Source organism: Dendronephthya gigantea, unplaced genomic scaffold (genome assembly GCF_004324835.1).
Source record: "Dendronephthya gigantea isolate DGI-Jeju-01 unplaced genomic scaffold, DenGig_1.0 000000F, whole genome shotgun sequence".
NCBI lineage: Eukaryota > Metazoa > Cnidaria > Anthozoa > Malacalcyonacea > Nephtheidae > Dendronephthya > Dendronephthya gigantea.
Window position 1 is genome coordinate 3,689,195 of NW_021163010.1, and position 16,995 is coordinate 3,706,189.

The window sequence follows — 16,995 nt, forward strand, 5'->3', positions numbered from 1 at the left end:
ACCTGAGGTAAACTAAATTGCAATATTGCAGAATCGCTAATTCCAATGGAAAATACATGCGTCAATTTCGTGATAACGATAATTGTGATAACCTTGTAACCTTTTGACAGAGATTGCCCAAATGAAATCTACAACTTTTAATATGGAAGCACCAGGTGTCAAAACGAGGCTTGGCATAATTGCTACATTCCATTCTGAAAATATTTGAGATTAGTACTTTAGCGTATGTCTGTTTCTGGAATACTGTATTTTGCATTAAATAAAGAATAAAGTAAGAAATTTCTTCTTTGAATATCTTATTTCAAACTTGTTGTTATAAAATATGTTCTTTTCCTTTTAGGCTTTGATTGACGCGATAAATTTTTAAAATAATACGCAAAAAAGAAATATCAGTCTTCGGCATGAAGCTGATTCTTGTCGCTTTGTTTGTGTTGATAACCACCGTTTCAGCCGGTAGAAGAGGTATGTTTTTAATCTCGTTTGGGTTTAATGTCTAGTACTTCATTACTAGACTAGTTAAAATTGTAATAGGTGGGGAAATAATGTACAAAAATCTAGTCACTAAGTGTATTCACAGCAAAACATTTGGCAATATATGTATATTTTGAAAGAGTCTTTAGTTGTTTGAAATATCTTAAATCTATATCATTCAGATTCTGTAGAAGGAGAACGTCTTTAATGATAGAAATTTTCCAAATTTGTGTGTAGCGTTTACCTTACGTTAGGTTCAGATAATGAGCAGTGCTAAATATACATGTATTGAGTGTATATAGCGTTTTCTTGACGGTTATACACAAGGGAGGCTTGACGACATTTTGGGTTGGTAGTACCAGTATTTGTTGTTTATTTTTACATGATAAAATTAACAAAAATTATTTTATAAAGAACGAAAATTACCCAGTATATGTCGAAATAAACAGTTACTAACTAACTAATATTAAGTATTTGTCTGGGGCTATGTTGTATGTTTACTATATGTAGTTAAATCATGTATTTTAGAGTCAACTACAATTTAACTAGCCAAATTGTTGTTAAGAGTTTCATATAACCCAGCCAAAGGACCATAAAGATATAAGCTTAGAAATTCTGGGAGGTACCTAAGAAGTGGGGGTCAATACTTCACCTGAAAACAGTTTCCTGCAAAGAAATTTGATATTATTTTAATCATTTACAGAATAAATTTAACTGAAAATTATAAATAGCTACTATTGCATACATGGTCTTATGCTAAAAAAGGTACCACAAAAATGGTGGTTCTATTCGTCATTGCAAGGAAGGCCAATTGGAGTTCTTACTCATCTCAAAAGAAATAGCCACATAGCCACAATTTTCACATATATCAAATGTTTGAGAAAGTATCTAAATTTATTGGGGGAGAAATTGATAAAGGATTGTCACATCCCTAGCTGTTGTCACTAGGCCTATGTGATTCTAGGCCTATCTGTTTAATATTGCTGTGGTTAGTTTCAAGCAATCCATTGGCGTGCATGTGGAAATGTCTGCACCTTGAAAAAACTTCCTAAAATAAACAAGAGTAAAGGCTAGGTGTTACATGATGCAAGCGTGAAACTTTTATTATTATAATCCAAGGACAACACATAACCATCTATTTGCGTTTTCACTTTACAGAGAGCCAAATCTGTTTTGATGGTTTCTCATACATTCGTTACACAATACCAGAAAGAAGTCCAATAAATTCCGCCAAAGAGGAAATAAAGTTTAAATTTCGTTCATCGGATTCCAGTGGCCTGCTGTTATATGCCCATTCCATAGGTTTAAATGGTGATCATCTTTTGTTGGAACTTGTCAGAGGAAAATTAAGGTATATTCATTTTTTTTCTAGCAAAAGAGAAAAAGATTTCTGTTCACATGTTATTATCCTTCATGTCTTGTTGCAAGCAATGAATCCTGGAAATCATTCAAAAAATAAATTAACTCTTGTTTTTTATCTATAGCATGTTCTTCAAATTTAAACCCCTTACAATTGATTGATTTTGTCCTGTTTAGAGTGCGTTACCAGTTAGGCCAAAACAGCACACTACAAAGCGCAATAGTAGGTGATGGCCTGGGTGACAATATTGTTTCAACAGTGGTGGTAAAAAGAGACAAGAATAAACTTGTGGTCTCTGCCCATGGCGGTCAATCTGACAAAAGAGAGTTAACTATCCCCGGAACAGATAATCGTATAGACCTGAATGGTTTCATGTACGTTGGTGGCCTTATAGACCCACCTCTTCACTACCCCTCATTCCATCGTGTGAATTTCATTGGATGCATGTTTCAAGCCACTTTTGATCGCGGCAGCGATAAAGTTGATTTTATCGATGGAGCAATAAGTAATAGTGCAGGATTCAGCGAAAAAAATATAAGGATAACTGATGATCCCAAAATACCGCCAAGGGCAATGAATTTTGACCGTGACACCTTTGTGACCTTCCTCATTCAAGAGACTGACCCAATTGATCCGACAAAAATTTTGCAGAGATTTTACGGCAGTTTCGAATTCCGTACTGTGTTGTTGGAAGGTACGATTTTCACAGCGTCCAGTGTCTCAATGACATTCCAGCGATCCCAGTTGAGTTTGAACAGCGGTGGCGATATAGTTTCCATAAATTTTCCTAACGAAGGCCAGGCAAATGATGGCCGGTGGTTCCGGGTTGAATATGTTGCGGAGAATAATAATTTACAGTTAAAATTGAACGATGTTACAAGGAGAATAAAGCCCGCTAATAATCCGCAGTATGGTTCCCTGATAACCTTTGGTTTGTTCAAAAACAAACCTAACTTTATTGGTTGCATTCGCAATATGACTGTACAGTTTCAAAAAATTGAGTTTTATGAAATTGTGAATCCATACAGAGAAAGTCCGTTGGCGGAGGACTACAAGAAGTTAACCGAAGGATGCAAAGCTAGTGACCCCTGTATACCAAATCCATGTTTTCACGAAGCAGAATGTCTGACTGTTGTTAGGGAACCTGGCATCCAATGTGAATGTCGACATAATTACAAGCCGCCATTATGCCAGTTCTGTGAGTACACGTTCCTGTCTTAATCACACGTTTTGGTGTAAAACTATATATGTGGCAGTTTCCTATAGTAGTATTCCTGTTGCGAATGTGCTCCATTCATCTATTTCAGGATATTTTTTATGTACATGCAGTGCTATTTTTTTAAGTACAGTGCTGTACAGCTGTGAATTTTGTTGCTTGCTTGTCCTAAAGCCTGTTTCTATAAATTATAATCTTGCTGATTTGATATATGATGTTCTATATAGCACAATTTGCTACGACCTGCAGTACGAAATTGATTTTCCAACCTGGTAGTATTACTGGTCAAAAACAACCAGCGTATATTGATCCTGATGACTCGGGCCCACTCCGCCCCGTCTTTGTCACATGTGATTACACCAGAGACGATCGAGGCATCACTGAAATTAAAACGAAAGATCCACTGAGTAAAGGAATTACAATCTCACCCACGACTGATTATCACGAGAGATTCTCATACAAGAGGGAAATCAATTACGAGGTAACATATTATCCTGCAGTACTTTATTACAAAATCAATATCAAAGGCTTATGATGCGAAGGAAGTGCAGTTTTACATTTTGTCCTATAGTGTTTACAGTGTAAAGGCCCTGTTACACGGTGCAATTTTTCCTGCAACTTACAATGCAATTCTTCTTTTGAGAGATGTAAATTTGTCAACTACCAAACTTTTGTCTTTATTACACTCCACGAACTCCACGGCGTTTCTTACACTTCCATTTTGAAGACTCTTCGCTATTTTACATCTCTTAAAAGTAGAATTGCATTGCAAGTTGCAAGAAAAATTGCACCGTGTAACATGGCCTTAAGTTAATAAAATTTGAATGATTCCATCCAATATAATAATCAAACAAATGAAATGACTGATTAGAAAATATCCTTTTTTCAGATTCCAATCGACGCTGTAAAAGGTGTCGTAGATCGGAGTGAATACTGCACACAACTAGTGAAGTATGACTGCAAAGATGCGAAGCTCTTCAACGCACCTGGAGGCGATCCTGCGTCCCGGTGGCTGTCCGCTAATGGTTATCTTCAGTATTACTGGGGCGGCGCAGAGCACAACAGTTATAAATGTGCGTGTGCGTATACAGCTAAAGGTTGCTGGAATAAAGCGTTCTGTAACTGCGACAGTAAATATGCTGAAACGCTTCCTGATGCCGACGAAGGCCTGCTAAACGTCACACGTGATCTTCCTGTGCGAGAGGTGCAGTTCGGTGGTTTAAGTAAGACTTCATTTGCCAAATATACTGTCCGGAGGATTGAGTGCGTCGGAGATAGTAAGTTGAAAAATCCTTCTAGAGATATTTAAAACTATATTCTGCAAGTTTTACAGACATACTTGCTTTACCGTCCATCGGTTTCATCATTACATAATGTTTTGCACTAGCTATATACGGTACACAGTACCTTTTTCATATCCCTTGCTGTATTGGTACATCCAGTATCCTTTCAATCCAATTATAGTTCAGTGTCCTCTCAACCCAAACTGCTCACCCATTCATAATTTTTTTTTCATTTTATTAATATAATTCCTATTTTCGCTAGATACTCTTGGTGTTGTAACATTTCTTGCTCCAGACGGCTGGGTTCGTGCCCCAGCATGGAACTCTCCTTATGGTGGAGATATTTCATTCTATATAAAAACGGTTTTCCCAAAAGGAGATTTGATTGATCATAGAAATGGCGATGAAAGTCACCTTTTCCACGTAAGTGATGCTGCTGGCGTATATTCTTGTTGCTGATTCCGGTGCACGTTAAGCTGTATGTACGGTTATGCCACCTGCATGTCAATGATAAAATCGTAATTATTTATATTTTTCTATATGTAGAAAAAATATGCATGTATTCACAATCTCCGCATAGGCCAATAAACAGAAATTGTTCCTGCTAGATTCGAAAGTGGAAATAAGAGATACTGGAAGTAAATGGTACAGCTATAGCATGCCAAAATCATAGCAAGAAAGAGAAAAACTCCGCGATTTCGCCGTCGTCTATGAATATACGCTTTTGATCATATATTTTCCGAATAGCTAGTTGGCAGGTCGTTATACTGCAGTGGTTTGGTTCGTTACTTCAAGTCTGGTAATGGTATAATAATCGAGGCTGCATGGTGTTCAAAGGCTGGATAGCGCTATCCGCCGATAATGATTTTTTCAACCGTTTTAAAGATCCTTGAAAGCAAAAAAAACAAACTACAGATGTCGAGCTGAGAATTATTAAAGAGAATACCCAATTTAAGAATACTAAGGTTTAACCAAGGTTATACCGAACAACTGGCAATTTCTGAACGATAAAAAGAAACACTATCAGGTGCATGTACTATACCTATAGCACTATCCAGCTAGCTTTCGCACATCCGTTCCCTGGTTAATATAATCGTGCGCTTCTTCATCGTTCTCAAAATTTTTTAGGTTCGCATACACGATGAAACAACAATAGAGGTCGTGGTCAGTTTTGGTACTAGTATTCGGACAAAATATAGAGTAGCGATGCCTGGTCCTGGTAAACTTAATGACAACGAGTGGCACAGGATCCACGTTATTCGTACGTTATGGGAGTTATCAGTAAAGATCGATAATAAACGTGGCTTAAATCCTGCGAATAAAAAACTTTTGGCGCCACTTAAACTCACTGGAGATGGTCGAAGTCGTCTAGATATTGATCTGCCCATGTTTGTTGGATCGTTCTGGAGGTTCCCAACTTATAAATTTGGATACGTTGGATGCATGAAGGGCTTCGTAAGTAAACCAGGAGTATTTATATTATCATTTATGTTCTTATACGAGGTCATTAGGGGCCTTAAACATTTAGGACGGCAATACAGTGAGTCGTCGAAAAGAAAAATTGAACATCTCGTAAAGAGTTACAGCACTCAAAACATGCTGTAAAGAGTTACAGCACTCAAATCTCAGGTTTTCACGTCTTGTATACAACGTCTGCATTTCTGCTCTCAATTCAATTCCGCTCCATAGAACTACTCGCAAACATAAACCCAATGTTTTCAACGTATTATACCTCATTAAATTAAATTACGATTGGTAATATACGACAACTCTTTACAAGACTCCAGAGCAGCGTTTGATTCAGCCGCGTCGTCATCGCGTGCTGCGCCTATGCATAATTTTTGTTCAATATTACTTTTTATCAAGCATGCATGAATGTTGAAGCTATACAGGTGTAAGGCTTTGTGTATAGGTACTGTATAGTCATAACTTTCATTATGTTTTAGACGATAAATGGTGTTTTATTTGATCTTGCTAATGCCGTTGACCATCTCGCAATGGAGCCAGAAGAACTAGTTGTGAAGGGTTGTGGTAATGCCTGTGAGCATAAACCTTGCCCTTACGGCAAGTGTATTGAGAAATATACTTCGTACGAATGCGACTGTGCGGAAACTCCATTCTACGGGAAATATTGCAGCAAAGGTACGTAATTCATGCATCCAGATCAGATCGCCATGATTCCTCCTTTTCAGCAATTTAAGTTGTATGAATTAAAATGTACAAACTCATCGCGAATATCTGCAGAAGATATTGTCAAGCGACAATAATCATTGATTCATGCAAAATAACTTGACATTTTCAATTTTTTGCTTTCTCGAAAATATCAGTATTCCCGCTATCGACTTACGTACACTATTTCAAGTTTTCGTAGTTTTTCAGTTCAAAAGAGGAAATTCCTGCAGTTTATGCTTCTACAATTGCTAGTCTACCAATTACTGGGCGTAGAACGGACCAATCAAAATGATTATCAATACGTGAACAGGCTTTAAATTACACAATCAAGAAACAACGAGCGAACTAATACTTTTTACTCTCTGCAATGATCTTAAAATGTGAGCATGCCTTTTAATCATTTTGTGTTCGGTTGTAGAGATTGGTACGAGAATCGAGAATTCAGCTATATACGCTAACCTCACCATGGATTCGTCCAAATTTGAGAAAATTGTCCTGGCGTTTTCTACCGAAAGTGACGTTGCCAGTTGCAGTGGAACACTTTTTGAGGTCCATAATGATGTACCCGAAGACAAAAACGATGAAAAACAATACTACAAGCTGAGGTTGGCAGATAGGAACACGCTGGTGTTTACATTTAAATTACAGCCATTGCTGCGCGAGGAAAGACTAGTGATTGATGTAGATAGCATTGACTTCTGTGATTCTACGCGGCACATCGTGAATATTGAACGATCTGTTGAAAACCCCGCGGAGAATATCATCGGAAATAAAATCAAGTATAGAATCGATGGTCGAAAATTGGTGGAAAAAACGTTTCAACGAACAGCCGCTCCCGTTTTCAAAAAGCCATACCATTATTATGTCGGGAATTCAAAGGAAGAAAGGGATGCGTTTATCGGCTGCATTTCTGGGGCGAAATTTCACCTTTTCTCAGATTTTCTTTCAAAAAATGGATTTATGAAGACTGTGGAACCGATCGCTGTTGGAGTACTATCTAATAGCTCAGGTAGGTGTTCTAGCTCATTTTTTTAGATATAAATATAGAAGCCTAAATATTGCTTTATATAAATATGGAGAAGGCTCTGTGAGCTCTGTAAATTGTGTAATGTTTTACAACTACAAGATCACTGAATTAATAGAAGTTTGAAAAGATGTAATTCAAGTTGAATTGAATCTAAAATCCACTTGTATTTCTTTTTCAGATACGAAGATTGAACGTCAATCGTGCGGGCCAACAATAAATACGCCATTACCCATGACTACCCGCGAGATTCCTGGACCTACAACGCCGACTGATTATCCCTCCACCGAGTTCCTTCGTGATGTTGGTATCCACGAAGCTGAGGATACTAACTGGGCTGTACTTATTGTTGTTGCTCTGCTGCTGATGTTGATACTTGTTGCTGTGGTGGTGCTGACTATATGGTTTGTGATGCAGCACAAGAATGATTATCAGATCCTAGAGAAAGCTGATGGTACTGTGGTTGGTACCGCTACAGTTCGTGCTGCTACTCGTTCTGTTGTATCCGTGCCTGCGGCAGGATCTGCCTACGCTCCGCAGCCACGTGCAGCGCCATCCGTAAGTTCCACCGGAAACCTGAGCAGAGCCAAGTCCAAATCCAACGATCTTTTTGTTTAATATTTTGGACTCTTGAATGTTTTTTTACACTTTCAATGACTCACAGTTGCTGTGTTCCACGCTTATCATGCAGGTGTATATTATTTTGTAGAACTGTGGTACAGCATAGTAAATAAGAAATCTAAGCCAAGCCAGTGCCCGGCATTTAAAGTTTGTTTTCGTTATTAGCGAACAATAATTTAGTAATCTTTATTAAGACCTTGCATTTGAAGATCATTTTTAGCGTTGATGTTGGATCTTATGACATTGAAAAACTTCAAACGCTTCGCTAAATCACTTTTCCTATACAAAATACAAGGTCTGTTCAATGTTGATCCAGTATTGCATGCTATAGGTGTACATTCTTGTAGTTTAGGATTGTAACCTGTATAACCGTCCCAAGTTATCACAAAAAGCATTACTCTCCTTAAAGTATTTTAAGAAGACACTTCACAGTATCTAACTACCCTCTACAGCAGTCAGTATTTGGACAGAGTGCTGAAAATGCCATGTTCGTGTACTGTTAAGTGGAGGATCGATATAATATTTCTATAATCAGTGCATCCACTGTTAATAAACTGTATAGTAACTTCATTTTAGTGCTGAATATATATACATTAGATTTTCGAAAGATTTTGGTTATAATTCTAAAGCTGGAAGTCTCACATGCTAAGATAGCCTTCCAACAGATTCATAGATTAGTATTGTAATGGTAATTTTTGCTTTCGTATTTACGCCCATACGATAACTTAGGTAATTGTCAGTTTCCTCTATTAATCTTCAGTACCAGTAATTTTTATTGTTTATTCATAGTGTCTATATATATTAATAAATACTTTTTCGTTTCACGTCTGTGAATCGTGCCTTAGATTTATGAAAGTTTGTTAGCAAAAAGCGCATTTTGCGTGCTGACGCCACTAGCGTCTAGCCACACTGGTTTCTATTGCTAATGGTAGTTATAAACTTATAACTGACCAACCGCGATCCAAAGCATGAAAAATTCATCTCCCTCCTGGTTTTCAAAAAAAAAATTTTGATTACGGTATTACTGAGGAGACAGATGTAAAATATATATAATGGCACAAGCATGACAAGCTTGTGGCGGGCTCAGAACAATGGCTCAGAATCACATCAGAATTGAACATCACAACAGAACATCAGAAATGGGAACCTTCAGTGGCAGTGAACTCCATTGGTGAATTCTAGAAACCTCTGTCCCTAGTGAGTCTGAGGAATTTTAGAGCCGTGGAAAAATTGGAAAAAAGAATCTCAGAAACACTGGTCAGAAACAGTGAAATGAATATAATGTTATTTATTACAGTTCACTGGTCAGAAATGACCAGTGAAGTGGAGATTTAATAAGTGGAAGCCATTATTTTCATAAATTATTTCATAAATTATAAATAATTTATTATCTCAGCTGGTTGGAAGTTTCAAACTACGACATAAAAACAGTGCTCTTTAGGAGTTTTTTTTGTTGAATAAAATATATTCTGTTGTTACAAACGTATTGAAGGCCAAAGGTATGGCTAGTGGTTATCCTAGTGCACCTCCTCCACCTTATGCTGGGAACGAATCCTACCAACAACAGCCTCCTCAACCGCCATATTCACAGCCTTACAGTTCTTCTCCCTATCCACCTCAAGGCTATTCTGCTCAACCTAATCCAAATCAGCCTTATGCAAGTCAGCCTTATCCCAGTCAACCACCTTCACAACCACCTCCTTCAGAGCCGTTCGGATCACAGCCTTATCATTATGGAGGATCAGAAGAATCGAATGATTTCAGTACGGCTGGAGCATTTACTGAGAGGTCTATTCGTGCAGGTATACACAAATAAACACGTCTGTACATATAAATTTGTGTTGTATTAGCATGAATATTGTTGGACTTTAATGTTTTAAATTTCTATTTCAATGCATTTGTACATTGATTTATCTCTATTTTTATACGTTGTTGTCATCAGTTGAAATGATTGTATGATGTAAATCCCTTTTGTATTATAAAAACAAAAGTGAAAGTCAGAATATAAATGTTCATAATATGAAATGGTATAGCAAACAATACAATGCATATTGAACCAAATAAAATTATAGAACTACTCATAAAAATGTGATCTAATAGTAAATGAAATTACCCATTGTAAAGACCTATGTAATAAAACAATATTTGTACATGGTATACACTTGTTGTTATAGTACAGGATCAATATATTATATCCTGTATAATTTAACCCAAATTAACACTTTTGAGATCAGTAGATGCAATCTACATAATATACAGTATCTGGATATTATGTGAAAAACACCCCTTTGATAACACATATATGTTATATATGTTATATATTATACAAATAATGAATGTTTATGAGTGCAATGGTAAAAACGAGGCGATAGCCGAGTTGAATGGAACATTCCATCTTTCACCTAGTGAAAATATTTTTACCATTGCACGAATGAAAACATTCATTATTTGTTTTATATAATACCAAAATAGACTGTCTTGTTTCAAAAATATAATTTATTAAAAAACATACTATATGGATCAACAACCATATGTGCGAGAAGCATTTTAATGGATGGTATTTACTGAAAGTATTAAGAGTACAATGGAATAAAATGTATAGTACAATTGCACTCTGGAGAGTGCAATGGAACGCTTTCCATTGCACTCTTGGGAAATGGGCTTTTCTATTCAAAATCACGTGATCGTCATCAGCCAATTAAACGCTCTAAATTTAATGGGGTATTATATAAAATTATATCTATATATATATATATATATATATATATATATATATATATATATATATATATATATATATATAATTTTTTTTTTCTTAAATAGTGGCTATTTTTAATACTTTCACTAATATTTTTTTCTCTTCTACTTGACAGGCTTCATCCGCAAGGTACATAAGAGCAAAACAAACCGGGAACAATGGTCTTTTGTTGTGGTGACACTGACAGTGATATTAACTGTTTTTTATTGACAGGTTTATTCAATTCTCATGTGTCAACTTGTTGTGACGGTAGCATTTATTGCATTTTTTCTGTATTGGTAAGTAATACCAATATAAACAATTAATGTAGAGTTTGAAACACTTAGCGGAAATTTTACCATAATTTCTGATTGCTCTGAGAAAAAAAAGATGCCAATCAAATGCACTGGATTAACTCATTCGAGCTTCCTGCCTAATTTTTCTGATGCTGTTATAGTGAACCGGTACAGAATTATGCGGAAAAGCATGTCGGACTATTCATTGCAGCAGTGTAAGTATGCATTGAATTTGATGAAGACTATATTATAAATATATTATTATAAGTATAACTATATTGAGTGATATTTGATTGATACAACTAATAATAATACAGCTCATAATCATTAGATGTAAACATGTATTTTTAATGTGTGTTTTTCTGTCCACTTCATTTCTTTTTATTTTTGGCTACTCTGTACACACAAGTGTTTGTATTTTAACAAGCATTCTTATAATATTCAGGGTGATGTCATTTGTTCTAATCATTGCTCTTGCTTGTTGTGAAAGTCTGAGGTATCTCTATCATATAAATTCAATTATGTATAGCCAATTGTATAAAATGCGTAAAAAGTGCTTTTAATTTCATATAGTCTTGGGGACTGGATGAGTGCCATCCCCTATTGTAGTATGTTACCCTGTCCTACAAAGTTATTCATTTAATATTATTGTCATGTCTTAAATTTTTTGTTGATGTTCAATAAATTTCATTCACAGGAGAAAGTTCCCCCACAATATCATTCTTCTGAGCCTATTTGTAAGTGTGATATGATGGCATTAGTTTTCAATCCCTGCAGTTTCACATTCTGTAGTTATAGTCACCTGGCTGGAACAACTTATAAATGCTTACTGACATCTGTTTAACTGTAGCCTATTGTTAAACGGGTAAAACTGTTGTCATTACAACATAGGCATACACCAGTGCAATATGTTATGTAGAAATAGAACAGGCTTTACAAGTCCCTACGGATTTATAATGTTGTGTTTTTATATATTTTTTCAGACTCTTTGTGAGGGATTTCTGTTGGGTGTTGCTGCCAGGTACAGTAGTTATTGGCCAAAATTTCACACAACTGATTTTTTCATGATGTACGGTAGCCTGCGAATAGGTACATAGTTGCCTGTAAAAGTGCACACTTTTTATTTCCTGGATATTTTACGCGTTTTTACGCACTGGATTTAGTTGTTTTAACGAGCATGCAGCTATTGCAGAAAGCTATTACTGTGTCAACTACACAATTCCAGTTAAATATAGCAAACCATATGGTGTGTTTGGAGAGTTAAATATATTTTTGTCTTTAATACTATAGCACATACGAGGCTGATGCCGTTCTTATAGCAGCAGGAATCACAACCGTAAGTAACGCTTTTTAAAAAGTTATGTTGTCAATTATTTAGCCTGTTTAATACTAGCATAATCTCAAATTTTGTTTCCAGTTCTGTACTTTTTAGCCCCACTAGGACAGGCTGCTACAAGTTTATGTAGCCGCGAAAGATTTTTTTCATCGTTTCATTGTCAAACGTCAAACGATCATATTTACAATCAACCCAGTGGTTCTTTTATATGAAATGACAAATGCCCCCAAAACGTCTCGATTTTTCGACCTTGAAATAGCCTGCATGAATTTAGGGCGGCCTGCCATGCAGGCTAACCTTGAGACGATGAAGGTGCCAAGGTCGAAACGTCGAGAAGTGTTTTTGTCTATTTTCGGCAGTTGTTATAAGTCTTATACCACATTTGATACGAAGATGTTAGATGACGCTATCACACTGCTCCTTGCTTACGTCAATAAGGCCCGTAAGGGTGACCCCACCTAGTCGGGACGTGATGTTTTCATTCCGCCTAGCCGGGAAAGACTTGGTTTGTTTAAATGGACAAAAACATTGCCAGGATAAAGCCAATTAAATGCTTAGGGAATTATGTTTACGCATGCGCGAAATTTAGGTCAGTAATAGGTCACCAAGCTGCATGAAATGAAACGTTTATATGGGGATTTTGCATCCCAGCAACAGATGCCGGAATTCCGGCCTGGCAGACGAGAGTGATTTTAGCAACCCTCCCGGCTGAGCAGGATAATTTAAACAGGCTCTAAACCCTCTAAAGGCCGATTTACAGTATGCGATTTCTCGTATACGACTCGTACCCTGGCGTGTGCGAACGTATGAACACACATAAACGTGACACTTTAAAACAAAATTGAATGAAGATCGTGGCATAGGGCCTCTTTTGCATTCGCCAGAATGATAATTGCATATACAACTTATTGTGTAGTCTAAATAGGCCGTAATGTTTGGTTAGCTAAGATGCATTTTGTTGAATCAGTTTATGTTATTAAAACCCTCATCTCTTCACATACCACACTTTGGTGCATGGTTCAACGCTGTCGTATAGATATAATAGACATTTGTTTTATTCAGGCTGTTGTTCTTGCCATTACGCTATTTTCATTCCAAACCAAGGTAAACCTGTCCATTGTACCACAATCGTATCGTTCATTTTCGCCCCACTGTAGCTTTTACAGTCAAACTAATGCCATCCATTTTGTTTTTCTTTACTACGAAAGTATGATTTCACAATGATGGGAGGAATGCTTTTTGTCGCGCTGATCATTCTTATTTTGTTTGGATTTTTGTCCATCTTCTTTTACAACAAGGTAATATTATAAAATGTACGCATGTATGCCGGAGATGAAACACCTTGCCTTTCTTATTCCCCGGTTATTTTCTCACGTATTAGCTACATGGATAAGGGCAGAGAACGATTTTATGATTCTTTTTTAACACATGCTTGAAAAAGGATTTTCAATTTGCTATACAAATAAAATATTGAAACAAGCTTTGACTCGAGGGTCATGCCCTTCGAGATTTGGCTTTTAGCTTTCATTCCTCCACTTTCATTTTCTTCACGCATATACTGTATTTTGTTTAAGTACTGTGGAATTTGCCTCTCTTTTTGAAAAAAATTCCTATATAAATGTGCTCATTTTTTGCGTAATTTTAGATAACATACAGTATATAGCTATTTTAAATTTTTTTTCAGATTGTTAACCTCATTTATGCCTGTCTTGGAGCATTGATATTCTCACTTGTAAGTAGCTACATGCAGCAGTCTAAATCTTTAGTGAGCATATATTTACTAACCAATTATTACAATTATTACCATCACCAATACGGTAAAATCGTAACATAAGCACTACCGTCCAGTATACGAGGTCAAGCATAAATACACCTCATTTACTATTTTTTTTATGTTGCTTACGTACAAATGTGACAAATGCGACGTGACAAATGCAATGTTTAAAGTGGGGTATTGATTGATTGATTGATTGATTGATTGATCGATTGATTGATTGAAAAAGGAAAATCAGAACCATCAAAATTCTATAAATTGTCTTGTTTTTGCACTTAACAAGAATTGATTACTTACAAGTCTCTAGACTAAAATCCTTCGCGTGGCTGTATTCACTTTACTGCGAAGGATTTTTAGCGTCGCTGAATCTGATTTAATTAAGTTCGTTTCGTCTTAACTCACAGAAGGAAAATGGTTCCAAGCCAAACTAGCCAAATATGGTGTTGACCTTTCGTAACAAACATTTTGATATTTTCTTTCAGTATCTGGTGTATGACACACAGCTTATGATGGGCGGTGGGAAACAGTACGCTCTTTCTCCAGAAGAATACATCTTCGCTGCCCTCAATCTTTATCTGGATATCATCAATCTCTTCCTCTTCATTCTCAGAATTGTTGCCGCGGCGAAAGGAGACTAATAAATGACTTGTTTAAACGACGAGGGTGGTAGAGGCAGGGGCTTGTTCACGTTTCACGTGACGAAACACCGCTATTAAGTATAGCTAAACGTGTCTAACTGAATAAATGGGCAATTTCGAAAAAGCATGAATAATCGTAACTTAGTTTTAATGTTTTTCTCAACCCGGGGTGCGGAAAAGCTGGACATCAAAGCATTTCTTCGCTTGGTAATCATGGCTCACATGCAGGAAGCATATATAAATCACATTTCACCACAAAGTCTTAGCATGCAAAGCACGGCTCACATCTACTACCCTCAAAGTTTGAATAGTACAAAATTCATTCAATACGTAAGATTTCGCGACAGGATTCTGATTTTACTCTAATTTGCGACATGGCGATTAACAATGTAGATATATAATTATTAGGTAGTTCACGTATATTTCAATATTACCCGGCAATTGCGATGATATAGGTGCTGGGCCGGCAATAAATATACGCGGTTTACCAACGTACTTATAATTATATAACTGACGTGAAAACGAGGCCGATTATTCAACGCTATTCAGCTCTTGTTTCAGTGTTGCCAAGTTCGGGATTTTATCCCGAGATCTCGGGATTTTTTGAAGCAGTTGGGATTTTTTTGGGATTTATTTCTCAAATGGTAATCTCGGGATTTTTTTAGGGATTTTTGGGAGAGGGAAGTTTGGAATTTGGGAAAAAATGTTTTCGTTAAATTGATAAATAAACATATTAAAAATCCAAGGTATTGAAATAATATATAGCGTAAATTAATACTTGCGGCAAAAACGTTACTTAAAGTCACTCAATAAAGACTATTTGTACAATCGGTTATGCAGAGAAGTACCGCTTTATAAACGCACACTGAGCGGACCTGGTACTAGGGTGCGCCAAAGCTGAGGACTGGGGTCGAAATTAGAATCTCGGGATTTTAGGGGGAATCTCGGGATATTTCAGGCGGTTACTTGGGATTTTTACAAAATTACAGTTGGCAACACTGTCTTGTTTTTACTGCCTGCTTCGCTTGTACGCTTTTTTGCGAAAGACAGAATATCATCTGAAATTCAGATTCTAAATGCGTGTAGCTATATATGCATTTTAGATGGCTATACTGACAACACCATTGTATGTAAGTATTCTCATAAATTTAGTCCCCATGCATTAAACTGCAGTTTAATTTGGGCATGTTAATGTTAAATGTATTTTCTAACTAATCAAACGTTCGCATGTACGTTTTGACTTTTGTATGTGAATTGTGAATGTAAATGTTGACAAATATGACTGTCATATTCAACTGCCAAAGAATCGGTGCAAATATCAACGTTCACAGATCTTAATATATAAATGTACATCAGTTGTACAGTTATTCTATCATGCACCTTGTAAGAGTCACTACTGTAGACCGTTGTTATTACTTGCAGTCCTTTACAATGCAAAATTGTGTTAAGCTAAATGTCGCTGGTATTCAAGTATTAAGCACGGATAAAGAACATGGTTTTTCTACCTGGGTTATTTTATGCAGTGACTGGTAAGATCGTCATAGTTACTGCTTGATTGTTATAACGCAGGCATGTTATATTCTTGCTATATGATCACGTCTCATTTTTTTGAGTAAACATGCAGTGGCCAAGCCAAGGTGATGTTATATTGCGTAAACAATGCTGTACAAATGATCAATAAATAGTATATGCGCACACATTTGTAAGAAGACCATTAGCTAAACAGTTGTTTCAAAACACTGCTTAAAATCTAATGCATTCATGCATCCCCCCTCCCTGCATGTTTGACCTAATTTACTGCTTATTAATAGAGGAAGTTTTAACTCCATGATAATAACACTGTACTACGTCGCACGTAACATGCACACATTAATGCAACCAGTACCCTTCTGACGTATGAAATGTAGTCTGTTATTGATAAATCTATATCCCATATCCATCGCAAGTGAATTAAATCCGACAAATTTGATATGGTTTAGGGGATGTTTTATACGACTGACCACCCGTCTTGAGATTGAGCAAAGTGTGACCTCTGAAGTGTGACATGACTTTGAAGTATTGGAACGG

The 16,995-nt window shown here is 36.4% G+C and overlaps 2 protein-coding genes across 2 annotated transcripts; both read left to right on the forward strand.

Moving 5' to 3' along the window:
• The first annotated feature begins 168 nt into the window (after window positions 1-168).
• On the forward strand, window positions 169-8,991 carry LOC114517730 (EGF and laminin G domain-containing protein-like). Its single transcript, XM_028537576.1, has 11 exons — window positions 169-271; window positions 341-462; window positions 1,630-1,822; window positions 2,008-3,029; window positions 3,275-3,528; window positions 3,937-4,324; window positions 4,593-4,753; window positions 5,459-5,785; window positions 6,277-6,472; window positions 6,921-7,511; window positions 7,708-8,991. Exons 2-11 carry the CDS (start codon window positions 402-404, stop codon window positions 8,142-8,144), a joined length of 3,630 nt encoding a protein of 1,209 aa, XP_028393377.1. The 5' UTR covers window positions 169-271; window positions 341-401; the 3' UTR covers window positions 8,145-8,991.
• A 553-nt stretch (window positions 8,992-9,544) lies between these two features.
• LOC114519889 (protein lifeguard 1-like) lies at window positions 9,545-15,478 on the forward strand. Its single transcript, XM_028540064.1, has 12 exons — window positions 9,545-9,949; window positions 11,021-11,034; window positions 11,119-11,183; window positions 11,342-11,395; window positions 11,626-11,676; window positions 11,878-11,917; window positions 12,164-12,201; window positions 12,471-12,516; window positions 13,579-13,620; window positions 13,725-13,814; window positions 14,201-14,248; window positions 14,773-15,478. Exons 1-12 carry the CDS (start codon window positions 9,649-9,651, stop codon window positions 14,926-14,928), a joined length of 945 nt encoding a protein of 314 aa, XP_028395865.1. The 5' UTR covers window positions 9,545-9,648; the 3' UTR covers window positions 14,929-15,478.
• The last annotated feature ends 1,517 nt before the right edge of the window (window positions 15,479-16,995 follow it).